Raw genomic sequence first — 23,699 nt, 5'->3', positions numbered from 1 at the left:
ACACAGAGCAGTCCCCAGCCGGCTCGCTTCCTGCAGCAAGCAGAGTCCCGGGCTCTCCCTGAGCCAAACGCAGCAGGGACTTAACATTAAGCAGGAAACCGAGTCCAAGGTTTAGCAGATACAAAGTCTTGTCCCCTTGCAAAAGTTTCAAATACCAAGTATATCGTGTTTGATTGGGTGTTATATTGCTTTTTATAGCATCATAAACATACACAGCACTTTGCAAAAAGAACATAATGGCAATATCCATCAGTAGTCGCCCCTTTTCCTCATAGGTCTGAAAATACGTAACAGAAGCGTCGAGCGTAGCCGGCTCCACTTTGCTGATGGGGAACAGAGGTGAAATGATTTGCCTGGAGGCCACGGGGCCGTAGGTCGGGGACAACACCCAGTTATTGCACTCCACCTGATAGATGACTCGCACCAAAAGGGAAAGGGCCACCTCGGGTTTGAGACAGTTTCTTGCTCACTGGTAGTTAGAGCCAAGCAGCCGAGCCTTTGTGTGGAAACCCTTCCAGCCACGTTCGCTCCCGTGCGGGGTCGCCCATACATACACATCGGCTGGGGACCAGGACCCTGTCTCCGTACCGGGCTCAAACCAACTTGCTGCAGCTTTCCAGGTCTGCTCTGTATTACCGGGCTGGGGAGTGCCCAGAAATAGGTTCTTTCCTTGTGACAAACGGGAGACAGAACGGGCTGGCGTGGACACCTCTCGTTTAAAGCTGCCACGCTTCACGTCACACCTATAACGAGCAGAGAGCGCGCACACACGGCCAGATACCGCCGCTCGGCTGATGAGCGTGAACTGGTTGGTTGACTAGACTCCCCGTGGAAGGCCTTAAACCGCGTGTACGCTGTCCCTTTCCCTGCTGTGAATGGGAGAAGCTGCATTGTGCCGCACCTTTCTCAGACGACCTGAAAGAAACGGATGTTGAAGGGGGGAGCGTGGACTTGGGGAGGCTGTGCTCTAGGCCCGCAACGGGAAGGCAACGGTCTATCGCCAGCCTTGTAACGCCGAGGGGAGCCATTACAGAGACAGGTGAGGCAAGCGAGGGAAAGATTTCTCCTGCTTTGAACAGGCTCTGTATCAGGTCTCCGAGGACTGCCGAGGTGTTGAAAACGCCATTGCCTTTCATTACGCTGTCTCTGACTTATTCCCATATAAATCCCTGCCCTTTGAGGCTGGGTTAGCTACATTCATTTTGAAGTCACCGTGGCTTCTTACGAGCCGTCAAGGCTAGTAGCAGAGGAGGCTGGAGGCACCACTGGGTACAAGCGCCGACTATTGCTTATGAAGTCTAGTTGAGCTGGTCCGTTTCTCCCCGGGCCCTCACAAGGCTCGGGTGCTCTGCTGGGAGAAATTATACGTCAACTCCCGGCTGTGCTACAACGCCCATTGTCAGCCTGGGCAAGTGAGCAAGAGTGTGCTCACACGGCCTAGGTTTGGTATGTGGTTTAGGCAGCTGCCGTTCTTGTGTAGTTCTGAGAGATGTAACTCATCCACAGCAGGGTTTGGAGAAGCCTAACTGAAATTCAAATACCTGTCTTTACCCACCAGTTATACAGGAAAGAGAGGGAGTTCTCCAGCTTTGGTACCTAAGGTGTCAGGCAGTATGAACATCCATCTAGGATTTCCATATCGTGTCCTCGACTAGCTCCATGGCATTGTTTTCATAAGGAAGAGCGCTCTGAAGACTGAAAGGAACTCACATACCGTGAATGGATCACCTGTGAGTGACACTCTACAACAGGACCCTCGGGAAGGGCTTCCAACGCCTCCATCCTCTCAAGGTTCAGTGGTTTTGGAAATAGGATTGCCCAAGTACCCTGGCAGGGATGGGTCGTAGTCACACACCAAAGCTTAGCTCAGCCTTGCAGATAAAAGGCCGCTTTCATGCACAGAGGTTTGGAACAAATATATATTCAGCCATACAGAAGCCGCCAGTGCTCGCACACACACACACAGACATCCATGGCTAACATCAAGGGGTTCCGGAACATCAAAACTATCAAATAAATGTCTGACTATTGCTCTGCCATATGTTAAAATGAATATGTGGATCCACAGAGTTAGATTCCACCGTTCTCTAAAGCTAGCGGGAAAAGCTCGTCTTTGTGCACAGATCAGATATGGCAACAAGCCAGCAGTAAGGTTGCCCTGTATACCGATACCTGTGTTTTTCTCCTTTCTTCCAAATAAAGCTCTGTTCCAGAAATCTCTCTCCATCTCACAAACACTAGCACTCTCTTCTTTTCCAAGTGGCTTAACCAACTACCTTCCTTCCCATGTGCACCGGGTTAATTCCAGAACAATCCTCTTTGTGCATTACCAACAGCATTTTGTTGGTTTTAGAGAATTTAAAAAAAAAAACAAGAAAATCCCTGCCAGGCATAAGACTGCTTAGTCGACTTCTTTGTGCTTGTAATTTATTCAGTCCTTGCTGTCAGCACGTGTGAGCGCAGGCGCTGCCAAGCGTAGCTGGAATTTTGCGCATGCGAGTCCAGCCGCGGGTGGCAGCGCCGGGACCGGCGGGCTGCGGGCGGGCGTTCGCCTGCACACCGCTCGGCGCGCGAGCACTGCAAAGCCTGCGCTGCCCTTCGCACGGCGCGGGGAGGGCTATAATCGGGGTTGACGTAACCACGGGGCAACTTTGCTGACCTGAGGCCTTGGAGACACCCATTAGGCACTTGCAATCAAACGTGATCATTGCTGACTGCAGCTTACAGAATCCCAGCCTGGTGGGGCTTGGCAGGGCCCTCTGGAGCTCACCCCGTCCCACCCCTGCGTGAGCAGGCACCCCCAGAGCAGGGGCACAGGGCCGCGTCCAGGCGGGGGGTGAATGTCTCCAGGGAAGGGACCCCACAGCCTCTCTGGGCAGCCTGTGCCCCTGCTCTGGCACCCGCACAGGGAAGGGGTTTGTCCTCATGTTCAGGGGGAACTTCCCGTGTTCCAGCTTGTGCCCGTGGCCCCTTGGCCTGGCGTTGGGCACCACTGAAAAGAGTCCAGTCCCACCATCCTGACACCCACCCTTCAGATATTTATAAGCATTGATGAGATCCCCCTCAGCCTTCTCGTCTCCAGGCTGAACAAGCCCAGGTCTCTCAGCCTTTCCTCACACGGGAGATGCTCCAGCCCCTGATCCCCTTGGCAGCTCTGCGCTGGCCTTGCTCCAGCAGCTCCCTGTCCTTCTTAAACTGGGGGGCCCAAAACTGGACACAATTAACAGATTAAATCCATAATGATCGCTGTCTACCTCTTACTTCACTGCTATTTGCCGTCAAATTCTCAGGTATTCCTCACCGCGTTCCTCCTCTAGTCTGGGTCCTGTCAATGGAAGTACCTCTTCATTGAGCCTTTGGAGCATTCTCCTGCCAGCAGCTTTTGTGCTGACCAGTAGAGCAAAAAGCATCAAAACGCACCGAAGTCGAAGGGGAGTTTTGTCACTGCCAGGTGCAGCGAGGACTTCGCGCACAGGGCGCTCGTCTCTTGCCTGGAATTCAGAGCAGTTCTCAAAGGGGAATAAACAGTCTGACTGGAGGAAGATGTTTTTCTCAGTAAATAAAACATATACTGAAAATCCCTGCTATTGTCTAGGTGCACAAGGCACAGAAGTGACCTGTACAGAATTCTACGTAACGCTTTTCATCTCCTTTCCAGCTCTTACTGCTGTTTGCCGTGGCTCGTACCCAAGGTCTGTGTACTAGTTCCTCCAGGCCTGCTTTTGTCTAACTCTTGAAGTCAAGTCCAGATTTCAGCGCGCTGTTAACCGCAGTCTAATAAGGCAAATCTTCCTGCTGTTTACCTGAGAGTTGGATACACCAGAGGCAGAATTGCTTTGCTCAGGAATTTCTCACCCACATCTAAAGACAATAAAACCGAGGGCTGCCTGGCAACCGTCGGAGAGGAGTTACCTGCCAGGACAAGGCAGAAAATATTCCTTTTGTTTTGCACAAAGCCACGCTCTTAAATAATCGCTACTTGCAGTTTCTGCGTTTCGGTGAATTCCGTCGATTTAGCTCCTCTGTGGCTTCGGTCTGTCTTTGTGCAGGACGCGCTGCAAGGCTACTTTTCTTGGGTTTGAGGGCTTTTTTTGCAGGTCTATGGCACTTTTTCCACCTGAGAACACATCAGAGTATCAGGTCATTTCTAGCGTTTGTGGAACTAAAATAATTATTAAAGTGATAGTCTGTGGGTAAACCAGGTAAAGTAAGGTTTAAAACAGACGCTCCCTCTGACTAAGTGGTTTTGAGTCACCAATCCACAGCCTTCAGGTCAGAATTTGGTTTGAGCAGACTCTGGGAAGTCAAACACAGAAAGAGTAGCCCCCCCTTCAAAAACAGGGGCACAAAAGACTCTCGTAAACCAGAGCCATGAGCTGTTTCAGAGCTGGCCATATCAGATCTTAAGCAGGTTGCAGAGGTGGCAACGGACTCCAGAACCTCTGGCCAGACTCCGGCGGCAGACAGACTGAGCTCAGCAAGGAAGGTGGACCGTTCCTGGCAGAAGCTGAACCTCTCTCCTGATTTTCCCAGAGGTGCAAAGGGCTCAGCACGGCTGCAATGCCTGCACTGAAGCTTATGGTAAATCTCAGTTAAAGCCTCCCTTCCAAATATCTAACAGGGAATTGAAATCTGCTTTTCTCATCTGATCTCAAAAATTCCAAGCTCTGTTGTTCATTCAGTTATTCTTTAATCCTGTGACCCGCTTCCTTCCTACCCTTGGCTCACCCGATGCGGGGGGATCTTTCCCTCGTGGTCGCCACCTGCCTGGCACACACTGAGCTAGAAGTTGTTCTAGATCTGAGGAACTCATTCTTTAGGCTCTCACCTGCAAAAAAGGAAAGCTTCGCCAGCTGATGCAAATACCCATCCGAAGGCGCGACCTCCCCCCGGCACGCGGCGTTCGTAGCTGCGGAGTGCAGTGCTGAGGAGGGCTTAGCCCGGAGGATTGTTTCCCACGGAAGAACTTAGATGCGCTGCCAGCGCAGGAAGGCGGCTTTATCTGAGGGAGGGAACCGGAGCCTGGCCAGGACTGTAGCATCTTCTAAGTCAGAGGTTTCGGCAAGTGCTGTCCCTACAAAGCTGCTGGCCAGTGAGATAACCTCTCTGCAAGCAGAAGGAATTGCATGCGAACACCAGGTACAGGGAGAGCAGAGGGGTAACCTGAGGGACGTGCTGATGAGCAAGAGCCGTGCTGCAGCCTTCAGATGTTCAGAAAACAGAAGTCATAACTCACCTTAAGAGCCGAGACGTGTATATGCGTGTACCTACAGATGTGGTGGGTTTTTATTTTAGGTAAACGTAAGCGTCTTGCCTTCTCTTTGCTGAGCCTGATACACAGAGAGCTGTGGTTTTTGATCTTTGTAACCATAAGAACTAGAATTTTTCCGCTTTCTTAAAATGAAACTTAGATTCTCTCACAATTTCTTACCCAGTAGGGCTACAGGTTGCAAACCAGTTCTAAATATTGTATGATCTGTGATACAGTCACCGGCCCTGGTAGCGGGGGGCGGCTAAAGAAAAGGATTGGTCTCGGTGGTACGAATGCAGGGAAGCTACTACGCGCAGGTTTCAGCTGGAGGAACAGTCAGGTCAGAGGTTGTCGTATTTTGTGATAAGGACTTAGACTATGTCTGGATTCAAGGACAGGCCTAACACAAGCCCGCGCCGCTTCTCCAGCCTCCCGAAACATGCACTATCTCAAACACGAGTGGTATCTAGAAAAGAGCAGCTGAGCCTTTGGTAAATAGTGAAATGATGGCTGAGCAGGACTACACATCATTTATTCTGTGCTCAGCTCCGCTGACTAGGAAAACGGGTAGAAGTTAAAGAACTAACAGGTTCGGAAAGCGAGGCTGACGGAAGGGCGATTTCCAGAGTCGTGGTTGGGGTAGAGGCTGCCTCTTTATACCATTTCACGTGAACCACCAGTTCTGCCAGAGTGCAGCCGCTTCCGATCGCTACCCCGTGGGATGACCCCAAGGTGAAGGATGTTTTTCTACTAAGACAAAAAGCAGCGCTGTTCCTTTCAGCCCTGTAGGAAACCCTGAGAAAAGCAACTGATAATCAGATGTAAAGAGACAAAACGTAGGGGTGTAAGAGGGCGCTAAGCACACGTGAGGAACAACAAAACGACTTGACACGCTATTTATCATTTTTCTCCAAAGACTGGGCCCATTTCTTTTTTTCCAGGCTCTTTCACACGACTGCGGCCAACGCCATCCACCTGACAGCCGCCACAGGAGCTCTGCTTACAAGAGATTCGGTGAACAAATGCAAACCGGTGCCAAGAACAGGGAAGAAAACCTGTCAGCTCCATTAGCGGAGCTGCCGGCCTGCTGCTTGTCAGCAGCGCTTCCCCGAGTCGTCTCGACAGTTCCCCGGCGCTGGCTCACAGCAAAACCACCGCAGATGTTTCAGAGTGGATGAACACTTTCACACCCCAAGAGCTGGCACCTAGCCCGTTTCTCCTCTCCACGCGTCAAGGTCCTCACGACCCAGAGATCTGTGATCTCCCAGAGATCGGCTCTGTTACCTCTGCAGGTCGCTCGTTATTGCACAGGGGAAGAGGACCGGAGCCATCGCTGTTCGTGGACTTCTGTGGAGCGGTGGACGTTATCAGCTGGCGAGGTGCCTAAAATAACAGCATGCCCAGGACTCCTAACTTCACGGCAACAGGGATTTAATTCAAAGGTTCCTAAGCTGACCACCGCGAAGAGCGCAAATCGAAACGCTGGAACGACTGCTGCAGAATGCCGAGCAGTTATTTTCAGAGTGAAACATGGCAGATCCTACAGTTATTAGCACTCAGCACAGTAAATGCTGAAAAACTACGTGCTGGTAGGTTCCCCTAGCGTTACCAGGCGCACGACGCCAGGCAGCAGGCGCAGCTCCGCTGAACAGAGGTGCGCCTGCTCCCACGGGTGAATCGGCTCCCGTATTTCAGCAGTTCTGCCTTGCACTTCCTCTAGCTACTCCAAGCATCTTCTCCCAAACCCACCTCACTGCCCAGGCACTCCCCGCACCTTCCTGCATGGGGGCTTTTGCTGGCAAAGGCAGATCGTTCTCGGCCAGAACAGGACATCTCCTAACCCTGTGATATAATCCCTTTTGTTTTGGAACAAAACCACTTCGATGTAAAAATATACACGCTTTCTCCCTTGCCTCCGCCTCTCCAGAATTTCACAAGTGTAGTAGGAAGTAGATAACTATTTATTCAGCACTGTACATAAGCGCAGTCGTTTATAGAACATAGAGGCTGATTCTTATGCCAAGTGACATTCTATCCGCGCAGGAAAGAGTACAGAGCCTGTGGCTTACCTTTATCCTTGTCCCTGCTACCTGCGCTGGAGGAAGGTCATGTCTGTAGCCAGCAGAACTGAGACTTAACTAAGGTAATTCCTCTTAAAGCCTTTCTGGAGGAGGCCGCAGCTGTGAAACCTGCCTCCCCGTATGTCGCTTACGTCAGGGACTGGACGAGAGGCAATTCCAGAAGCATCCGGGGCAGAATGAAGTAATTGAACACGGAAACACCAACTACTTTTTAGAACTGGAATTAGTAAACAGAGATTTGAGGTTGACCTGCTCCAAGTAATACCCAGGCAGTAAGAATTAGACTTAAAATGGGAACTCTCTAGAGAACATTGTTACCTCAGGTTGTTCGTGTTTGAATAGATCTAAGTTACTTTCTGACTCACATTATGCCTGAGCTACTTTAATACTTTGACTTCTGCTCAATTTTCCAGCATGTCAACTACGAGATGACTGGTTTCCACCTGTGTGTGGAGGTAAAGTCAAGGCAGAGGGTTTCTGATTCAGAAACAGATTAACTTCCATTCCATAACAGTGCTCTGGTGAAGCTCCAAGGAGCTTCTGTCCGCTGCCTCTCTCAATTACATGTCTCTTCTCAGCTGAGGTGTAACTGGAACTATGGTAAAGAATTACAAACCAACTACTGCTACTGCAAGGTGACCAGGAACTAACCGGTCCTGCCCCTGCACGGGAAACGGGGGCATCCACTGAAACTATCCAGTAACGATGCCTTTCGAACAGGTAACTGTTGTGTAAAGTAGTAATTCCTGTTGAGGAATGTCAGAAGGTGCTGCAGAGCCAAAAGCGTCACTTAATTCAAACAAAGATTAGTCAAGTTTGCAGATACAGCCACTGGTAATGACACAGAGTAATCCCTAGGCCACCCCCACCTCAGGAAAGCGGCAGGCTAGAGGCTGGCTGAAGGAAGGCTGACTGCCAAGCCTTTCAGCTGCCTTCCCTCCATATTAAAAATTATGAGGATTGCCATGAGACTGCTTTGGATTTAAAAGCATTAGGGAGAGTCACGCTGAGGCACCTACAGGACTGACTACAAAACCCTAATGCACCTTGTTTCCCCTGGAGCAGACAGAAGTTTAACCAGCAGGCAGCGGTTCTAGTAAGATCTGCTCAGAGCCTGAAAGGCTCCAGTAGCAGCACCAGTCTGCTCCTCCAGGACGGGCCCAGCATGACATCTGCTACACTTGTATTCAGGGTGTAACAACTTAGGCTACTCTTAAATTTACTACAATTTGATCATCTCTGCATTCAGCACCAAACTTCTTTCCTTATGAGTAGGCACAGTGGTACAGCTCATAAGAAACTACTATCAAGTGAATTTAATAGAAAATCAAATACTTTAATGAAATTAGGGAGCATGAGAGTAACAGCTCAGATATACCACTAGAACTGATACTACTGGGCTGTGGGGTTTTCGCTATTGTTTTTTTAAATGCTCTGTTCTTCAACAAGCATGCAGATTGACAAACTACTAATTCTTCAGAGTGTCAAAGATCCTGAGTAAAGAATTTTAAACCACTTAAAACGTATATATAGGAAATGTCTTATGAGCTGGTGGCCCGCACACAGCATTGCACAGATAAAAATATACTACTCTCAATACACAGAGCTAAATACTTTCACATTTATCAGAATTTTCTACACAAGTCTTTTGATAGAATTCAAGTTTTGAATTTTCTGTATATATCTTCCACCTGCATTAAACAAATGCTTATTTACATTGTGGATAAAGTGTAAAGGCTAGTAAGGCCATATTCCCATACTGTACTGTAACACTGCAAAATATATATACACATATATAACCTAATATAGGCAACAGTTCTAAAAAAAGTCACCTTACATCTGTACAACATAATTGAGTCAGTATGAAAAGACAGCTTTGTTAGCACCAAGCCACTCGAATGGTTTTTATAGGAACTGTCTTGAGCCTTCTAGTTCCACAGGGAAGGACTGCTCAGCACAGTATTCCAACTGCTGAGCAACGGAGGTCCCGCTTGCAGAACTGGAAGTCCCAAGTAACACTCCACTGCACTACGCTATGCAAATTACTAAAGAGCAGGCATAGGAGCATCCAGAGACAAGTTCTGCAGTGTTATTAGGCAACACTCCAGCAGAACAGTCACCAAGACATTTATCAGGTTAAGTCTTTCACATCATCCTGTCTGGTTAGTATCTTTCCTCTGGATTAATGACAGCAAGTACAGAATTGCCAGCAGAATGGACATTACTCAAGCGAGGTGGTTTACAAGCCAGGTTAACCCTATGCTGCAGAGACCAAGTGGGAAAGAGCTCCACTGCTTAAATTCCAAAGGAAAGAACTTTTTGCTTTATTCATCGCCTATGCCTACTGTGGCCAGGGTGGTCTCGGTCATAGCGATGACTCGCTCGCTCGTAGGAGCGCGAACGCTCATGCCGGTGATTTCTGTAGTAGTGACTCTTCTTCTTGTACTTCCCCGAGTGGTCAGAGCGCTCCCGGGATCGGCTCCTGGAACGCGACGAACTCCTGCTGCGTGATTTCCGTGGTTTGTGTGTTGAGTATTTGTAGTCTTTCGATTTCTTGTAACTTCTCACCTTGGAACCTTTGTAGCTAGCACTGTGGTTGAACTGCCTTGGAGGAGAGTCACTGCGGCTCCTGGAACGGCTGTGGGATTTGGAACCACTTGATGTGGAGTAACTTTCACTTTTCCTAAGGTAAAAGAACAGCAGAGAAAGCATGTAACTTCCTTAATATTAACTAGAATTACTCCATTGCTATTAGTGCCAATATGTAGTCACAATACATACACACACTTTAAGTACCATATAGACAAGTGCTTCTCACTTACAGAGCCAAGGTGGGCAAGCGCGGTTTAGACCAGGCACTTGATTCTGCATTCAGTTTTTCAGTATCCCATGAAAACTAACCCCGTGTCCCAGACTTGGTCACACTGACTTTTTAGAAACTCAAATCCGTGTGGAGTAGTCATGTCTCCATTTTAGATTTTTTCCTTCGCTACTTAAAACACGTGTCACTAGCTAAGAGCAACTGCCCGACTCAAAGCGCTGCCAACAAGACACAAAACTGCCTCTCCTGCCTCAGTTATAGCAATGCTGTTACCAAAATGCCCCAGTGTGGAGTTGATGTTCCTTTCCGTCTCTCTGACTACCCCTCTACAGGTAGCATGGTTATATGCTAAGCTTTAAAGTCAAAGGCAGTACAGAAAGCAGATTTTAAACATGTTTCATTAATTTCAGATAAGCTACTAAAACGCAAGTTTGATTACAGATTTTAAGAATTTTAATCAGCAGGTTTTCGCTTTGGTTTTTTTCCATACACACATTAATACAAAGCCACGCTTCTACCAGTACACACCCAAACCCGATGGGATGCAGGCTGTTGAATAAGAAGTCACACTTGCATTGACTGAGGGGTATGAATCTCTACTACTCTCAATGACATACAAAACAGGATCATTTTGTCTCATAAATTAAGGTTTTTCAGGAGCAACTACCAACAAGACCAAGGCTGGAGTTGAGAGTTCACCTACTGCGGAAAATGCTTTAACCACTCCAGTACAGTTCAGTAAAAACACAAGGCCGTAGCCACAAACACCCAGCTTTAAAGATAAAACACCCAAAACAACAAGCAAACCCTGCTGCTCGGTGCAATGTATGCCACCAACAGACATGCTGACATTCAAAAGCCTCCTGATACGCTTACACCCTCCTTTCGATCTATTTGGCACAGGCGTGACAAGGTCAGACACCGCACCTCCCTTGACCTGTGAGCCGAACCAGTACAACTCTTAGTCAGAGCATTTCTGGAGCTTTAACCGGCAGCGCATACTGCTATGTTATTTCACAGCCTCCTGTTAAGAAACTACCAAAGCTCGTTCTGTGAAATTTTAGTCCAGGAGCTTCTCACAGCACGCCCTTTTGCCACAGTACAAACCTGTGCTTAGGGGATGCGGATCTGGATGGAGATCTTGAATAACTTTGATCTCTACTTCCACTTCGACTTCTGCTTTCTCTTCCTTTCTGAACGCTGCAAGACAGTAACGGGTAAGTTATTCTGCTTAAAGTAGTAATGGGAAAAAAACCCCAAACTACTTCATTATGAAATCCGTACCCATTTACTGGGCTATTTGAACTCGTTCTTTTTGCTCCCTCTGCTTTCCTTTTAGCATTCTTCATTGCCTGAAGAGGTAGCGGCGAAGGCTTATTTCCTTTAACCTCTTTTGGAGACTCTACAAAAAACCAAACCTTCGTTATCTTATTTTGAAAGTATGGTAGTGACCGAAAGAAGAACTGAAGCCTCCCCTCGCCCCGTTTCATCATCTTTGTAATAACCAGTGCTGTATAGGCGTAGTTCGCACACGCACGCGCACGCAGCCGCCCCCGGGAAGGACGCCTGAAGAAGTTCACAGAGGCAGAAGTTAATCTGAAAAACTTCAGCCAAAACACCAGGGAGTTAACGGCAGGAGCAGTATTGCTTTCAAAGCCACCGCAAGAGGTAGAACAGCAATGTCCTTTTCTTGCCAATTACTCATTATCTTTTAACAGTAAAGCGAGGACGAAGGTTTAAGTGTTATCTTCTAGACAAGGCATGCACCAGACTGGAAACCTGTACCGAGTATACAGGAGAACATTCCCCCATTCATCACCCAAAAACACTACTCCTGCTGGATTTCCTAATCCTACCTATGCTTTAATATTGTTTTAGCATAACATTGTAAGTATTTGTGCAAGTTTATTGCAAAACCACATATAGTACGGGGACTTGCTTTTGTAAGTTTAAACTAGCCTTAAGTTAAGCCTAATTTGATTGTAGCCTTTATGCATTTCAGGAAATTACAAAATTACAACGCTATGCAAAATCTGCCATTTGAATAGTTACTAGAAGCCGGCTAAAAAACAAAAGTAACCCACAAACAAAAACCACACCATATACGCATCCCAAATGGGTAAATATTCATTTAAATGAGAGAGTTATTAAAAAGAAGTTACCCACTACTTACCGTTTTTCGGGATAGGGGAAAATCCTGATGTGTTATCCAAACTTGGGGCTCCCTCAGGAACTAGACCTTTAGCTTGTGCTTTTGCCTCTTCAATAGCCAATTTCTTCTTTTCTACTTTACTTTCCAGATCAGATAAATCAACCTGTGAACACAGGAGCATTGCTTATGATAAAACTTAGTAAACTAGACTTTCTGCTTGCATACTTACAGCAGGGGGAATCTAAAGAGACCCAGACACTGTGACTACTATCCCGTTCCGCTTCAGGTACCAGCCTTGCAGCTAGTTTCAAATGGGATAAGGTTTTCCAACTCATGTTCTAAGCAGCAGCCTTTAATGAAGGCTCACAATATGAAAGAGAAGCAAACCTTTTTCCGAGTATAGAGCTGCAAAATTTTTAAGCAGATTTCTTGAATTTCTTCCTCTGTTGCTCCAAAGAGTAAAAACCAGTGTGGACGATTAGGAAGTGGAATCTGAAAGGGAGGGGAAGACACTCAGTTTTCTGCCTCGATTAGAAGACCTAACAAACCTGAAATTAATGGAACTGTACGCTCACCTCTAGCGTCCTAGCTGCGAGGTAAATACAGGCACAGGCAATGCTTTCTGGCTGGAATCTTACAAAGACATCTGTTCTCAGGCTATCATTCATGTAATTCCTGAAAGACAGGATATCAGGCAAATTGCATGGCACTGCAAAGTTGTTTGGTGTTTTGGGTTTGGTTTGTTGGTTGTTTTTTTTTTTTTTTTAACTTCTACATGGACTATTTCTTTCTGCATTCAGTTACTACACTTCAACATTATACTCCTGTAAATCTAAAGAAAAGCTGAATGATTTTACTAAAACAATTTTAAAACCCCCTCAAGGGGAGGAATGTGTGATGGAAATTAAGTTTGACTGACTGCCAAAAATTCAGTTGTGAAAAGAGAACCAATTTTAACTTCACTTTTCCCTCTGGATCTCTACTGGCCTGCTCTCATGCAATAGACAAGTTATTTTCATCAAGGCAACACACAATATAATCTGAAGTACTCCGTTATAGACTTTTAGGTTCACACGTTTCTCTGCAACAGAGCTGAACCCAGACAGTTTGCTGAAAGCTGTAGTTCTCCCGTGAAAACGTAGTCCACTTCAGCACATGTCAAGTTCCACTGGAAGGGGTCCCTTCTCCTTCGGAAGCATTATTTTCCATCCAGAACAGAATTCTTTTTGATGCAATAAGCAGCCATAGAAGAAATCAGGGTGTTTGGGAACATCAGTTCAGGACAACACTCAGTATTCAGGCAGATCTCCTCTTTGGCACATGAAACACGGTTTCCAAATTGTCCCATTTCAGTAAGGTTGCTTAAAATGAATATTCACAGAATGAGAAAACTGTAAAATATTGCATATATTCCAGTCAGTACACTTAAGCATTATTCTTCTAAATCTTAAATACACAAAGTAACTTCCTCTGAATCTGTCAGCTGATGTGCTTAAAAAAAAAAAAATCTAGATTTTTGAGCACTTAAGTCAAGTGAAGTATCAGATGGGGAAAGCTAAAACCACACACAGTGAAAGTCCTCAAAATAATACACTTTCTGAAAGTGGTAATGAACCATGTGGGTACCCAGTATACAAGGATTCACTAGCCCCCAAGACATCCAAACCAGAGACCACAGTCCAAACGCTTGTAACCAGTTTACACAGGACAGATAAAAGGAACTTGAATCCCAAGAGTATCAAACTCCCACCTGCCCCACTTGCCTCACATTCTCATTTACATGAAAAGCAACTGCTACCCCAGAGAAGCAATGCTAAACATCAGCTCATCCTTCTGGGAGAAAGGAACTTCAAAACCTATTTTTCTTTCCCACTACAAAGAGAGCACAAACCTTTTGGCAAAAGAAGCGATAAAGAAAAGTGGTACTTCAACCATCTGGAAGTCATACAGCCCTTTTCTAATTTGCCAAATTGAAAAACATGCCTACTTCCAAGTTTGGCCTCTGCCTATTTTCCCTGTGGGCTCAGAATCAGACACATGAGGAAATGAATCCTTGTCACAATATTTTAAGAAAAAGGTAATGTTGTAAAAATGCACATTTCAAAAAAATACTGGATATCCACCAGTTTTCAGGTACTGGAAGCAACAAGCATCAGTACACAAATACGTTATTTTAACATCTGAACCATTTCTCAATTGGGGTAATTTTGTCCCTCCTCCTCGCCTACCCCTCCTTTCGTAACAAGTAGAGAACTGGTAATGAGTAGTCCGTAACTCATATTTCAGTACTTCATGCAACAGTACTGGGAAATCTGGCAGTGGGATGTTCTGCTACGTCCCAAGTGTTACATTTGACTCCAAGTTTCACACATCTATTCAAATGTTTTCTAACTAGTTTACAAACAGAAACTAGATTTCAGGTTTTTTTTCCTGTTAATTCATCCCTTTAAGACTTAAATCCCACCTTAATTTGCTTTATCATTTAAGAATACATCATTTTAACAGTTATAACACATTAAAAAATCTTTCAGAACTTCAACAATCAGGTTATAAAATATACAACAGTCAAAATGCACAACAAAAAGAAAAGTATAAGCACAAGAAGCAGTTGGCCAGTTACTATACTATCACGTATATACCACCTGTCTAGAGTCAGCCTTCTCTTTGTAGAGCCTGCTTTGGTTTGACTGAAGACGGCAGCTATCCCTGCACCATAGCGCTTGGGCAGCAGAGGAGAAGTCTTAGTCACTTACCCTCAGAGGCTACCCTTTGATTAAAAGAGTACAGAAAAGAAAAGTCAAAACTGGTTCTCTGCACACAGGTCACAGTACCAGACAGTTCAGTCAGCAGAAATATGATTTTTGGATTCACTAAAGGTTCTTAAACCATAGTGTTGTTAAAAAGCACTACTGTTTAAAAGCATTATTTATTTGTTAAGTTTAAGACCTGGAATTTTACATAAGCTTCCCATTCCCAAGCAAATCTTTACTGTAATGAGAGCAACAAGGCAGAGGACATTTCTTGGCAAACATGAAAACATTTGAGTTTACCCAGTCTCAGAATCTGACATCTCGCATTATCCATATAAGATAAAAGAAATTTAGCTGTGCTGAGTTTTTGATACACCTGTAATCAAGCTCAAGGTCTGGGAAAAGCCACTTCCCAGCACTGGCAGCAGACTTTAACTACACAAAATTTCCTCTGAAGAATAAAAAACCCAAGAAAACCCTATAACGCACTCAACATTTTCCCTTCAGCTGAAAAGTGAAAGCAGAGAGGAGGGAAGTGAGAAGTCAGGGTGCAAAGCTACCTTACCATTAAAACAGTGCCTCTAACTAAAGAGGCCGATCAACATTTGGGTAGTAGTTTGGGGCACGCCAAGAAACACTGGAGCTGTCTGGCATGGCCCACAATCATTTCTGAGCAATGCTGCCCAGAATGCCTCAAGTGACATATTTCTGCTACTGCCCCTGCTGGTCTCTTAAAACAAAGAAAATCAACTTACCATGAAGTCTGGACCAGGTGTTGGTTACGTTCACATTCTAATACCTGAAGGTACATAACGATTATCTGGAAGATATGGGTTATTGAGTTATTAACAAGAATCTTGAGAGCCACCTACTTATTCCAGAGGGACATCCATGAGGCATCTGTTATTCTCTTTCAAGTTCTAAAACACTCCACATGACAGAGTGTTTGCAACATCCCCAGTGTTAATCCAAACAGCTTCTGCTCTCCAATGCAAAAGTTTGCAGGAGTTTGCCACTCCGCCAGATCTGACCTTCCTAGCTCTCCGTCTTCTGAGCTCAGTCATCATGCTATTCATCTAGATGTCTTGTCTTCAACTGTGTTCAAGCTAGGTATGTTCTCCTATCCAATTCATGACTCCTTTTTAGCTGTAACTTGGGAGAAAATATTGCTAGCTGCAATAAGCAGTAACAGAAGTATAACAGTATTTGCAGAGAACGGATCTAACCTGTTGTGTGCCACTGGCTTATTCGGTTCTAGTTTTTCTCCTTAGATTTAAAAAGAAAAGAAGGATGCAAATAAAGACTAGTAGCAAAAATTCATACCAATTAACAAACAAGTACAGTTGTCCTCTGGGGTGCTGATAGCATGAGTAAATTGTGAAAGTCAAGTAGGCTTAAAAAGACCTTAAGACAGCAGTAGTGTTTAAAGGAAGAAAGAAGATCTCAAGTTCTGCAGGCACAGAAGTAGGAGGTTCTTTCACCACACTTAGCCACTCAAGGCATAATGCTAATGGTACTAAAGCACCAACTTAAACATTTGCAGTAGTTACATCCCCCGAGTCTCATCCTCATCTCACATGTGATACTTATTGAGAATTGTCTCATTTCTACTCAAGCTCTTCACACCTGAGTGTTCTTTTTAGAACATAAGCACCACTATCTACCTCATATGGGTTTAATAACCTCAGCGTGTTTCCACAAGGAGTGATCATGACATGTTGTTTCTGATAATAGGATATCATAACCCTTGGTCTCCAAACTCCTTTCTGCTTAAGATTCTATGGTTAGTTTACTTTTTTCTAACACCAAAGCTACCTACTTATATAATTTGACTTCAAGGAACACTTAGCATCTGCATCCACCTCCAGCCGTCATTCAGCAGTGATACAAGACCAACTAGTAAGAGTTTCTTAAATGAGAAAGAAGACATCAGGATCATAAGAAGCTAGATTTACTGAATTAACTAGCATTATCATGTACAGACCATAGACCTTCCATGCAGTTAAGCAGTCTACTCAAGGCATTTATAGCATATGAAACACTGATTATAAAGTTAACTTATACAGTACAAACCTTATGAGGGTGCTTTACATGAACACAAAATCCCAACTCCTTTAACACTCTTCTTTCTGCCTTAATAATTTGATTCTTCAAGTTCACATATTCTTGATCCAGTATTAGAGGCACAGGTTTTCTGCAAGACAATTTCAGATTCTGAAGAAGATAATCTTAACCTCAAAGAGTAGTCATTGCAGGTGAAATTGGGTTTGTGTAAAGGTAAGACACATCGCTACTTAACACCAAAAATATTTACTGAATAAAACGAGTCAACTCACTTTTCTCTTTCATGAGATCTCTTCAAGATGTTCCCCAATTTATGAAACAAGGAATACTATCATTGGCCCATGAAATTTAATAATTAAAATACAACATAAATACTTCAGATCATTTCTAAGTTTAAGCTTACTTTTTTTCCCGTAGATGTCTAAGGCGATGGAACACGTTAATTACATCCCTTATGCGTCTTGGTGCTTCTTCGATTTTGGATGCCAGATGAACACAGGCCATTGACACATGCTGAAATATAAGTATTGCAAGATACTGATGTTTTGCTCAAATCAGGAAGTGATCGCCTCCAACAGCTTAAGGAGCGGTAACAAGAGAAAACGGTGGTAAAACAAGGAAATACTAAATATCTTCAAAATCAGTACTGCGTAGCTTTGTAAAATCATGTTGATCAATAAGTAAAATCTACAGGCCAGTTACCAACACTCTGATAGCATCCGAGTTGACAATTTGCCAAAACAGATCAAAGATTGAACAAATTTGTAGCTATATACATCTTTTAACATATTCTTACCTCCATGGAATGCTTCACGAAAGACTTGGTATAAAAAAAACGTTGAAATAGCACCTGTCCCGTAGCCATAGCCACCTAAAAAGGAAGTAACCACAATAGGTATTAACAAAACAGCTACCCATTCAAAAAAGCAATCATCTAGAATTATTTCAACAGATTTAAGTCCCAGAAGAATAGCTAATCTATATTTAAGTATGGGGGATAAGTTCAGTGGTATCTAATGAAGACTACCATCCCTACCTTGGTAACAAAATAAGTTGCCCAAAATGTTATCAACAACACAAATGCTGTCTGTAAGTCAAATACATATGTGAAATGGCAAGCTTCTTTTATGAAGTATGAATACATGCTCCAAATTAAAAACAAACAAACAAACAAACATAAACGAACCAACCAACAAAAACTCACAAAACCCCCTACCCAAACACTAGAATCCAACCCCCCTGAAATTTGTACCTATACGCCAGAAAAAAACCTACTTTTTCGGCGTGCAAGGAGGGGAGAATCTAATGATGTTATGATTTGCATATATTCATAACCCAATTTGAGCAGCTGAGGCTCGGTAGCTGGAAGATGCCTAGAAAGTTTTACACTCGGACAGCAACGAGACTGTTTGCGATTGGAGTTCCCCAGGAAACAAAACCTTTCCGAGGCCACTACAACCAAAGGAGTCCGAGAAAGTCCTTCTTTCCGCAGGGCCCGATCCCACAGGAGGCCTCGGGGAGCCCCCGCCCCGGGAGGCGGCGGGGGAAGGCGGTTACATCACCCGCTTCCTGCCACCGGCCTGCCGGGCGGGGAGGCCGCAGGCCCCGGGCTCCTGGGCGGGGAGGCCCAGCGGCTCTCGCCCCCCAAACCCCGGCCTAGAGCGGCAGCTCCCCAGCCCTCCCACACCCGTAACGGCGGATGGCGGCCCGCCGACGGCGCGGCCGAGGCCTAGGGAACAAAGCCCCCCGCCCGGCCTACCAGGCCGCGCGGCCCAGCCCCACCTGCGGCAGTCGGAGCAGGATGCCGGCCGCCTGGATGAGCTCGCAGCCGGTGACCCGCAGCTCGGTCTCGGTGTCGGGGTCGAGGCCGCTGCTCATGGAGGGGGTGAAGCGCAGCGTGTGCTCGGGCAGGAGGCAGTTCTCCAGCGTGATCAGCACCCCCGAGTACAGCCGGTCGCCGATCAGCACCGCCCCGGGGCCCGGCACGGGCGCGCCACTCCCCGCCGCGGCGGATCCCACCGCCGTAGCGCCGGCGGCCTGAGGCCCCGCTGGGCCGCCGCCTCCCACCGCCACCACGGCCGCCGCGCTGCCCGAGCCCGCCGCCATTTTGTGGTGCCGCCGCCGCCTCGCCTAGCTGCGCTCTCCTTCCCCGCCGGGCGGCGCCTCAGCCCCGCCGCGCCCTCCCAACCGCCTCCGGTCGTCTCCTATTGGTGGGACGCGGCGAAGCGACGGTCGACGATTGGCTCGGCCGCTGTGACGTCTAACGCTCGCCACAGACTGAAGGCCGCGGCGTGACGCACCCGTTGGGAATTTGAACAGGGCGGAGGGGGCGGGAGTTCCGGCGCGCGCCAGCACCCTCAAGCTGCCCCCAGACCCCTCCAAGCGGGCCCCAAAGCTCCAGGGTCCGCGATGACATGGCCCTCGGTAGACGGTTTTTCCCCAAAAGTCTCCCAAAATCACCACTTAAATTATTTTTCTACTAGCAGTTACCAAAAACAAAATCTCTTTATTAAGTCCTTCACAGAACAAAAAGCGTACGCGTGCTATACACGTCCTTAATGCTGGAACTTCTATAGGCCTGGCTTAGTGCTGCTAACTTCGAACCGTGGTTGCTAACTCAACACATTTCGATTACAACAACACAGGGGCAAAAGTCACCCAGGCGCAAGCATGGCACCCGGACCCACCCCTTCTTCCTTCTGGAACCATCCCTGGTGGATTTTGTTCCACGGCTACGATCTTGGCAGCAGTCAGTGAGCGAGCTGACATTGCAATACAAGTTCCTGCTTCTAACATGTATCTGCAGACTCTGAATAATTTAATAGTGGCGTACAATACGTGAAAATATCCCCTCCGGTTCTTTTCCGTCTCCCAGGGCAGCGAGGAAGCCTTCTTCTCTCCTCCTCTGGGCTAAGGCAGCTAGGGACTTGAATGTCTTTGGCTCATAAATAGCCAAATCTGCAATCATTTTCCTATTCAGCTCCACCTGGGACTAAATGCAAGAGAATTTGTTGGTTAAGTACTGTAATTTTCAGGAACAACACTGCAATGCTTAATGATTACCTGAGGTCTTAAGGCAAATTTCCTTTTTTTTGTGCTGTACAGTTTTGGAACTACAAGTCAGAGAACTGTCAGACATGACTACCTGGCCAGGGATGTCTCATTAAGCCACAGTGTAAAATTTGTTTATTGACTTTCTCCGTGTCTGGTAGAAACAAAGAATGGTAGAATGTCTTATTTCATGGAAAGCCACGTTACAGGTTAATCCATGGCAAAATCCATGGCAAAAACAAATCCATTTGTTGCAGTTCTTAGACACATTCAAGTTTACTTGTTGTGCTAGAAGCTGCTCGGTATCTTAAAATGTGTCCTGGAGTAGAGAAAGAAAGACTGCAGCATCAAATACTCTTAACACTAGATACTGCATGGTTAACTGCACATTCTAAGAGGGAGGTATTATATAAAACAGTTTGCTGCTTTTGGATCTTTTAACAGATAACCTTACAAAAATACTGTGCTTTGAGACAAGAATCAAAGCGACACGCATCTTGAGGGAAAAAAAAAAAAGGGAAAACAGTATGACAAGAGTGACCAGGAGAGTGACCAGGAGAATGAGTGTATAAATTTTAGCAATGGTATTACTTTGCAGGAAACATGTCAGAAAACCTAGAAACATCTATTTATATGAAACATAGATACAATATTTTGTAATAACCTATAAATTTATGTGTAGTTTCACTTTAAGAAGCAGAAACACTACTTTTTATTACAATCACAGCCAAGAGGAACAAGTTTTAACTTTACAGTTCCAGTATCAATAAATTAAAACCAATTGCCCAACATGTTTAAGAACAAGGGACAACGCACCAACTCTCTGCATTGTCACCGAAACACAAAGCTAGTAGTGAAAAGAGTAGAGATTTCTTTGGGTTGTTTTTGCTAATCCAAGCTTTGTATTTTTAAATTTTCTGAAGTAAAGGCAGCTGTCACTTAATTCCCACAGCAGCAAGAAGTGTTAAAGCATTTTACAAGCCTTTTTCTTGAAGTAAAGTTTTGGGGACAGAACAAGGCAACAATGTTCACCAGGATAAAAGGGGATTATGCATAGAAGCAAGAGAAACAGGTTTAGGGCAGAACTCAGTTCCTGAAGTGAACAGAACTCGTTTCAGAAGCAGGAGGCCTTTCATCACTAGAACTAAGAAGCAGGACAGTGTTGGCAGTTCAGTCTGACAGGAGGAGCTTTTCAATCCCTCCACTGTGCTCTACGTCACTACTCCCTGCTCAGGCTCCAGTCTGGAAGCCCCCACCATTATTCTTCAAATATTCGCAAGTGGAGGCTGCAGCTTCAATTCCTTGCAGTTGCATTTGCAGGCAGTAACCAGCAACCCTTTGATATGCTTTGTCAGACTACTTGTAGTTTAAAGATTTCAGAGTTTTAAGAAATTAATTTGCCTGGCACTTCAGAAGACCTCTATCATTTTCTCCAATTTGTTGTTTCAAAGTAATTATTCTTCAAGACCATCCTTACCTTAAGCAGATTGCTTATGAAAGCTGGGTATTTCAAACCATGTTCAAGAGACGCTGCTTCAATCCTAGTGATCCAGAGCTGAAAGTGTAAAAAATAACATCTTAGATGATAAAATACTTTAGAAGTAAACCTTTTATCGTGCTGGTCTGCTCACATTTAGCAAATATAACATTTTCAGACCTACAGTCTTCTCAGTACAACATATACATGTATGAACTTCAGAATGTGAGCTGTTTCACCCACTGGTAAAACATTTTGAGAGAACCCCCCCCAAGTAAGGAAAATGGCTATTTCAGTTCTGCTCTTCTCTCATTTTAATGTTTACATCTAACATTTTGCTCTTTACCGCTCTTAGGAATCTCTTTTTCTCTCTTCTGGCCTTTGTAGACTTCACAAAAGCTCTCCGAACACTTCGTACAGCCAGCCTATAGCAGCGGTTCTTCCTTCCACGAAAATGCTGAAACCAAAACAAGACGTTCTTGTTGAATTATCCTTAAGGCTGTTAAACCCTTCAGTAATACTAATATATGCTTGTTTGCATTTCACAACTCTTCATAACTAGGATCACAAAATACTTCACAAACATCAGCTAAGCCTTCAGCTGGCAAATAATGAAAATATTCTCTCTTTGATTCATAGCATGGGAAACCTGAAGCTGAAAGGTTGGAGCAGGCTGAAAAACTTCAGTCCAGCAGGAGGAAGCCAAAACCAGACCCCATTTTAGGCTGTGGTTCCAGGGGGAAGGCAACCACAAAATCATCTTCACTGCTTTCAGCCAACCCCTAAACTCACGCATTTAATCTCATTCCTGGGCTGCCCTCTCCATTTTGTCAGTACAGGGATGAGACAGGAGCCTCTGATATGTCAAAAACATTGCAGTTGTCCAAACTGAAAGCATGATGACAGAAGTTTACTGGAGCTACCTCTGACATCCATCTAACATGAAGGAGAAAGAAGAAGCCGCTGCTGCACAATCAGAGAAATAAGTTAACTACTGGTAACTAATAGGTAACTACTGGTCCCGTGGGCAGCTCAGGCACTGCAAGGGCAAGATGCTGTCACTCGCTTCAACATTTTCCATGGCAATACTACAGCAAGACGTTCTATCTCCCAGGATGCCAACAGTCTCCCCTGGAAAAGGGTTCTTCCTGAGCCTAGGCACAACAGCCTGAACTTCAGCTGAAATCACGCTGTGAAGCAGCCTCTTTCACCTTCTAAAACGCACTTGAAGAGCCAGGTTAAAATGTTTTTAAAATGGTTTGTTTTTTTTTTCCCCTCCCCCGGTCCTTTGCTCAGTTAAAAAAGAGAAACAAACACCAAAACGCCACAACCAACGCCAGTCTACAGTATTTACAGACTGCTCCTCCCGTGGTGCTTGTGCTCACTTTTACTCGCAGCCACCCACATGCACAGGGCACAAACGCCAGGCGCGGCCATGGCCTCCAGCTTTCATCAAACACAGGCACGTTTACACGGCGAGCAAACGCTAAACTGACGTGACTCAACTTCACGGATCCTCGACGTTTCTAGGACAAAATGAGCGCCACTATATCGCTCGCTGCCGGAGTTCCCTCGGCTGGGGAAGGACTTGGGGGCCCCCGAACGAGGCGACAGGCCGCTCGCTCCCGGGACCCGGGGGTCGGCCGCCGCCGCCGAGCGGTGAGAGCCGCGGGGCCGCCGGGGATGGCGGGGACACTCACCCGCGCATACTTGAGCACCTCCTGCACCCTCCAGAAGCGGTCGGTGAGGCGGCTGCGGAGCCAGCACGGAGCGCTCAGCAGCACCATCGCCCCAAGGCCGCCGCTTCGCCGCAACGCGACGCCCTCCGCCTTCCGGGGCGGGGAGAGGGGGGGGACCGGCCCCGGCCCCGGCCCTTCCGCGGGCACCGGGATCCCCTGCACGCCCGTGCCGGGCCCACCTGCATCCCCGGGCCGCTCTGCACCCCCAGGCTCCCCTGCATCCCCGGTCTCGGCCCCCCTACGCCCCCGGGCCCCTCTGCTGAGCCGCCGGGCCCGGTACCCCTGCACCCCCGGCCCCCCCTGCATCCCCGAG

At 46.3% G+C, this 23,699-nt stretch overlaps 2 protein-coding genes across 5 annotated transcripts; both read right to left on the bottom strand.

Annotated features, from left to right (window-relative positions):
- Positions 1 to 8,647: 8,647 nt before the first annotated feature.
- On the bottom strand, positions 8,648 to 19,288 carry CCNL2 (cyclin L2). 4 transcript variants are annotated; one of them, XM_064470490.1, is made up of 11 exons: positions 18,902 to 19,288; positions 17,916 to 17,990; positions 17,523 to 17,632; positions 17,129 to 17,249; positions 15,811 to 15,875; positions 12,881 to 12,980; positions 12,693 to 12,797; positions 12,327 to 12,468; positions 11,438 to 11,555; positions 11,261 to 11,353; positions 8,648 to 10,015 (listed from the first exon to the last, which is right to left on the bottom strand). In XM_064470490.1, exons 1-11 carry the CDS (start codon positions 19,223 to 19,225, stop codon positions 9,661 to 9,663), a joined length of 1,608 nt encoding a protein of 535 aa, XP_064326560.1. In that variant the 5' UTR covers positions 19,226 to 19,288; the 3' UTR covers positions 8,648 to 9,660. The 4 variants fall into 4 exon arrangements, with proteins under 4 accessions (XP_064326560.1, XP_064326561.1, XP_064326563.1 ...); XM_064470491.1 differs by lacking the exons at positions 17,129 to 17,249; positions 17,523 to 17,632; positions 17,916 to 17,990; positions 18,902 to 19,288 and having other exon boundaries at positions 12,881 to 13,666; XM_064470493.1 differs by lacking the exons at positions 15,811 to 15,875; positions 17,129 to 17,249; positions 17,523 to 17,632; positions 17,916 to 17,990; positions 18,902 to 19,288 and adding an exon at positions 14,948 to 15,072.
- A 317-nt stretch (positions 19,289 to 19,605) lies between these two features.
- Positions 19,606 to 23,499, bottom strand: MRPL20 (mitochondrial ribosomal protein L20). Its single transcript, XM_064470494.1, has 4 exons — positions 23,348 to 23,499; positions 21,994 to 22,104; positions 21,648 to 21,725; positions 19,606 to 20,111 (listed from the first exon to the last, which is right to left on the bottom strand). Exons 1-4 carry the CDS (start codon positions 23,432 to 23,434, stop codon positions 19,938 to 19,940), a joined length of 450 nt encoding a protein of 149 aa, XP_064326564.1. The 5' UTR covers positions 23,435 to 23,499; the 3' UTR covers positions 19,606 to 19,937.
- Positions 23,500 to 23,699: the final 200 nt, after the last annotated feature.

This window comes from Phalacrocorax carbo, chromosome 20 (assembly GCF_963921805.1).
Source record: "Phalacrocorax carbo chromosome 20, bPhaCar2.1, whole genome shotgun sequence".
Lineage (NCBI taxonomy): Eukaryota > Metazoa > Chordata > Aves > Suliformes > Phalacrocoracidae > Phalacrocorax > Phalacrocorax carbo.
This window is presented reverse-complemented; position numbering and strand designations above follow the sequence as displayed.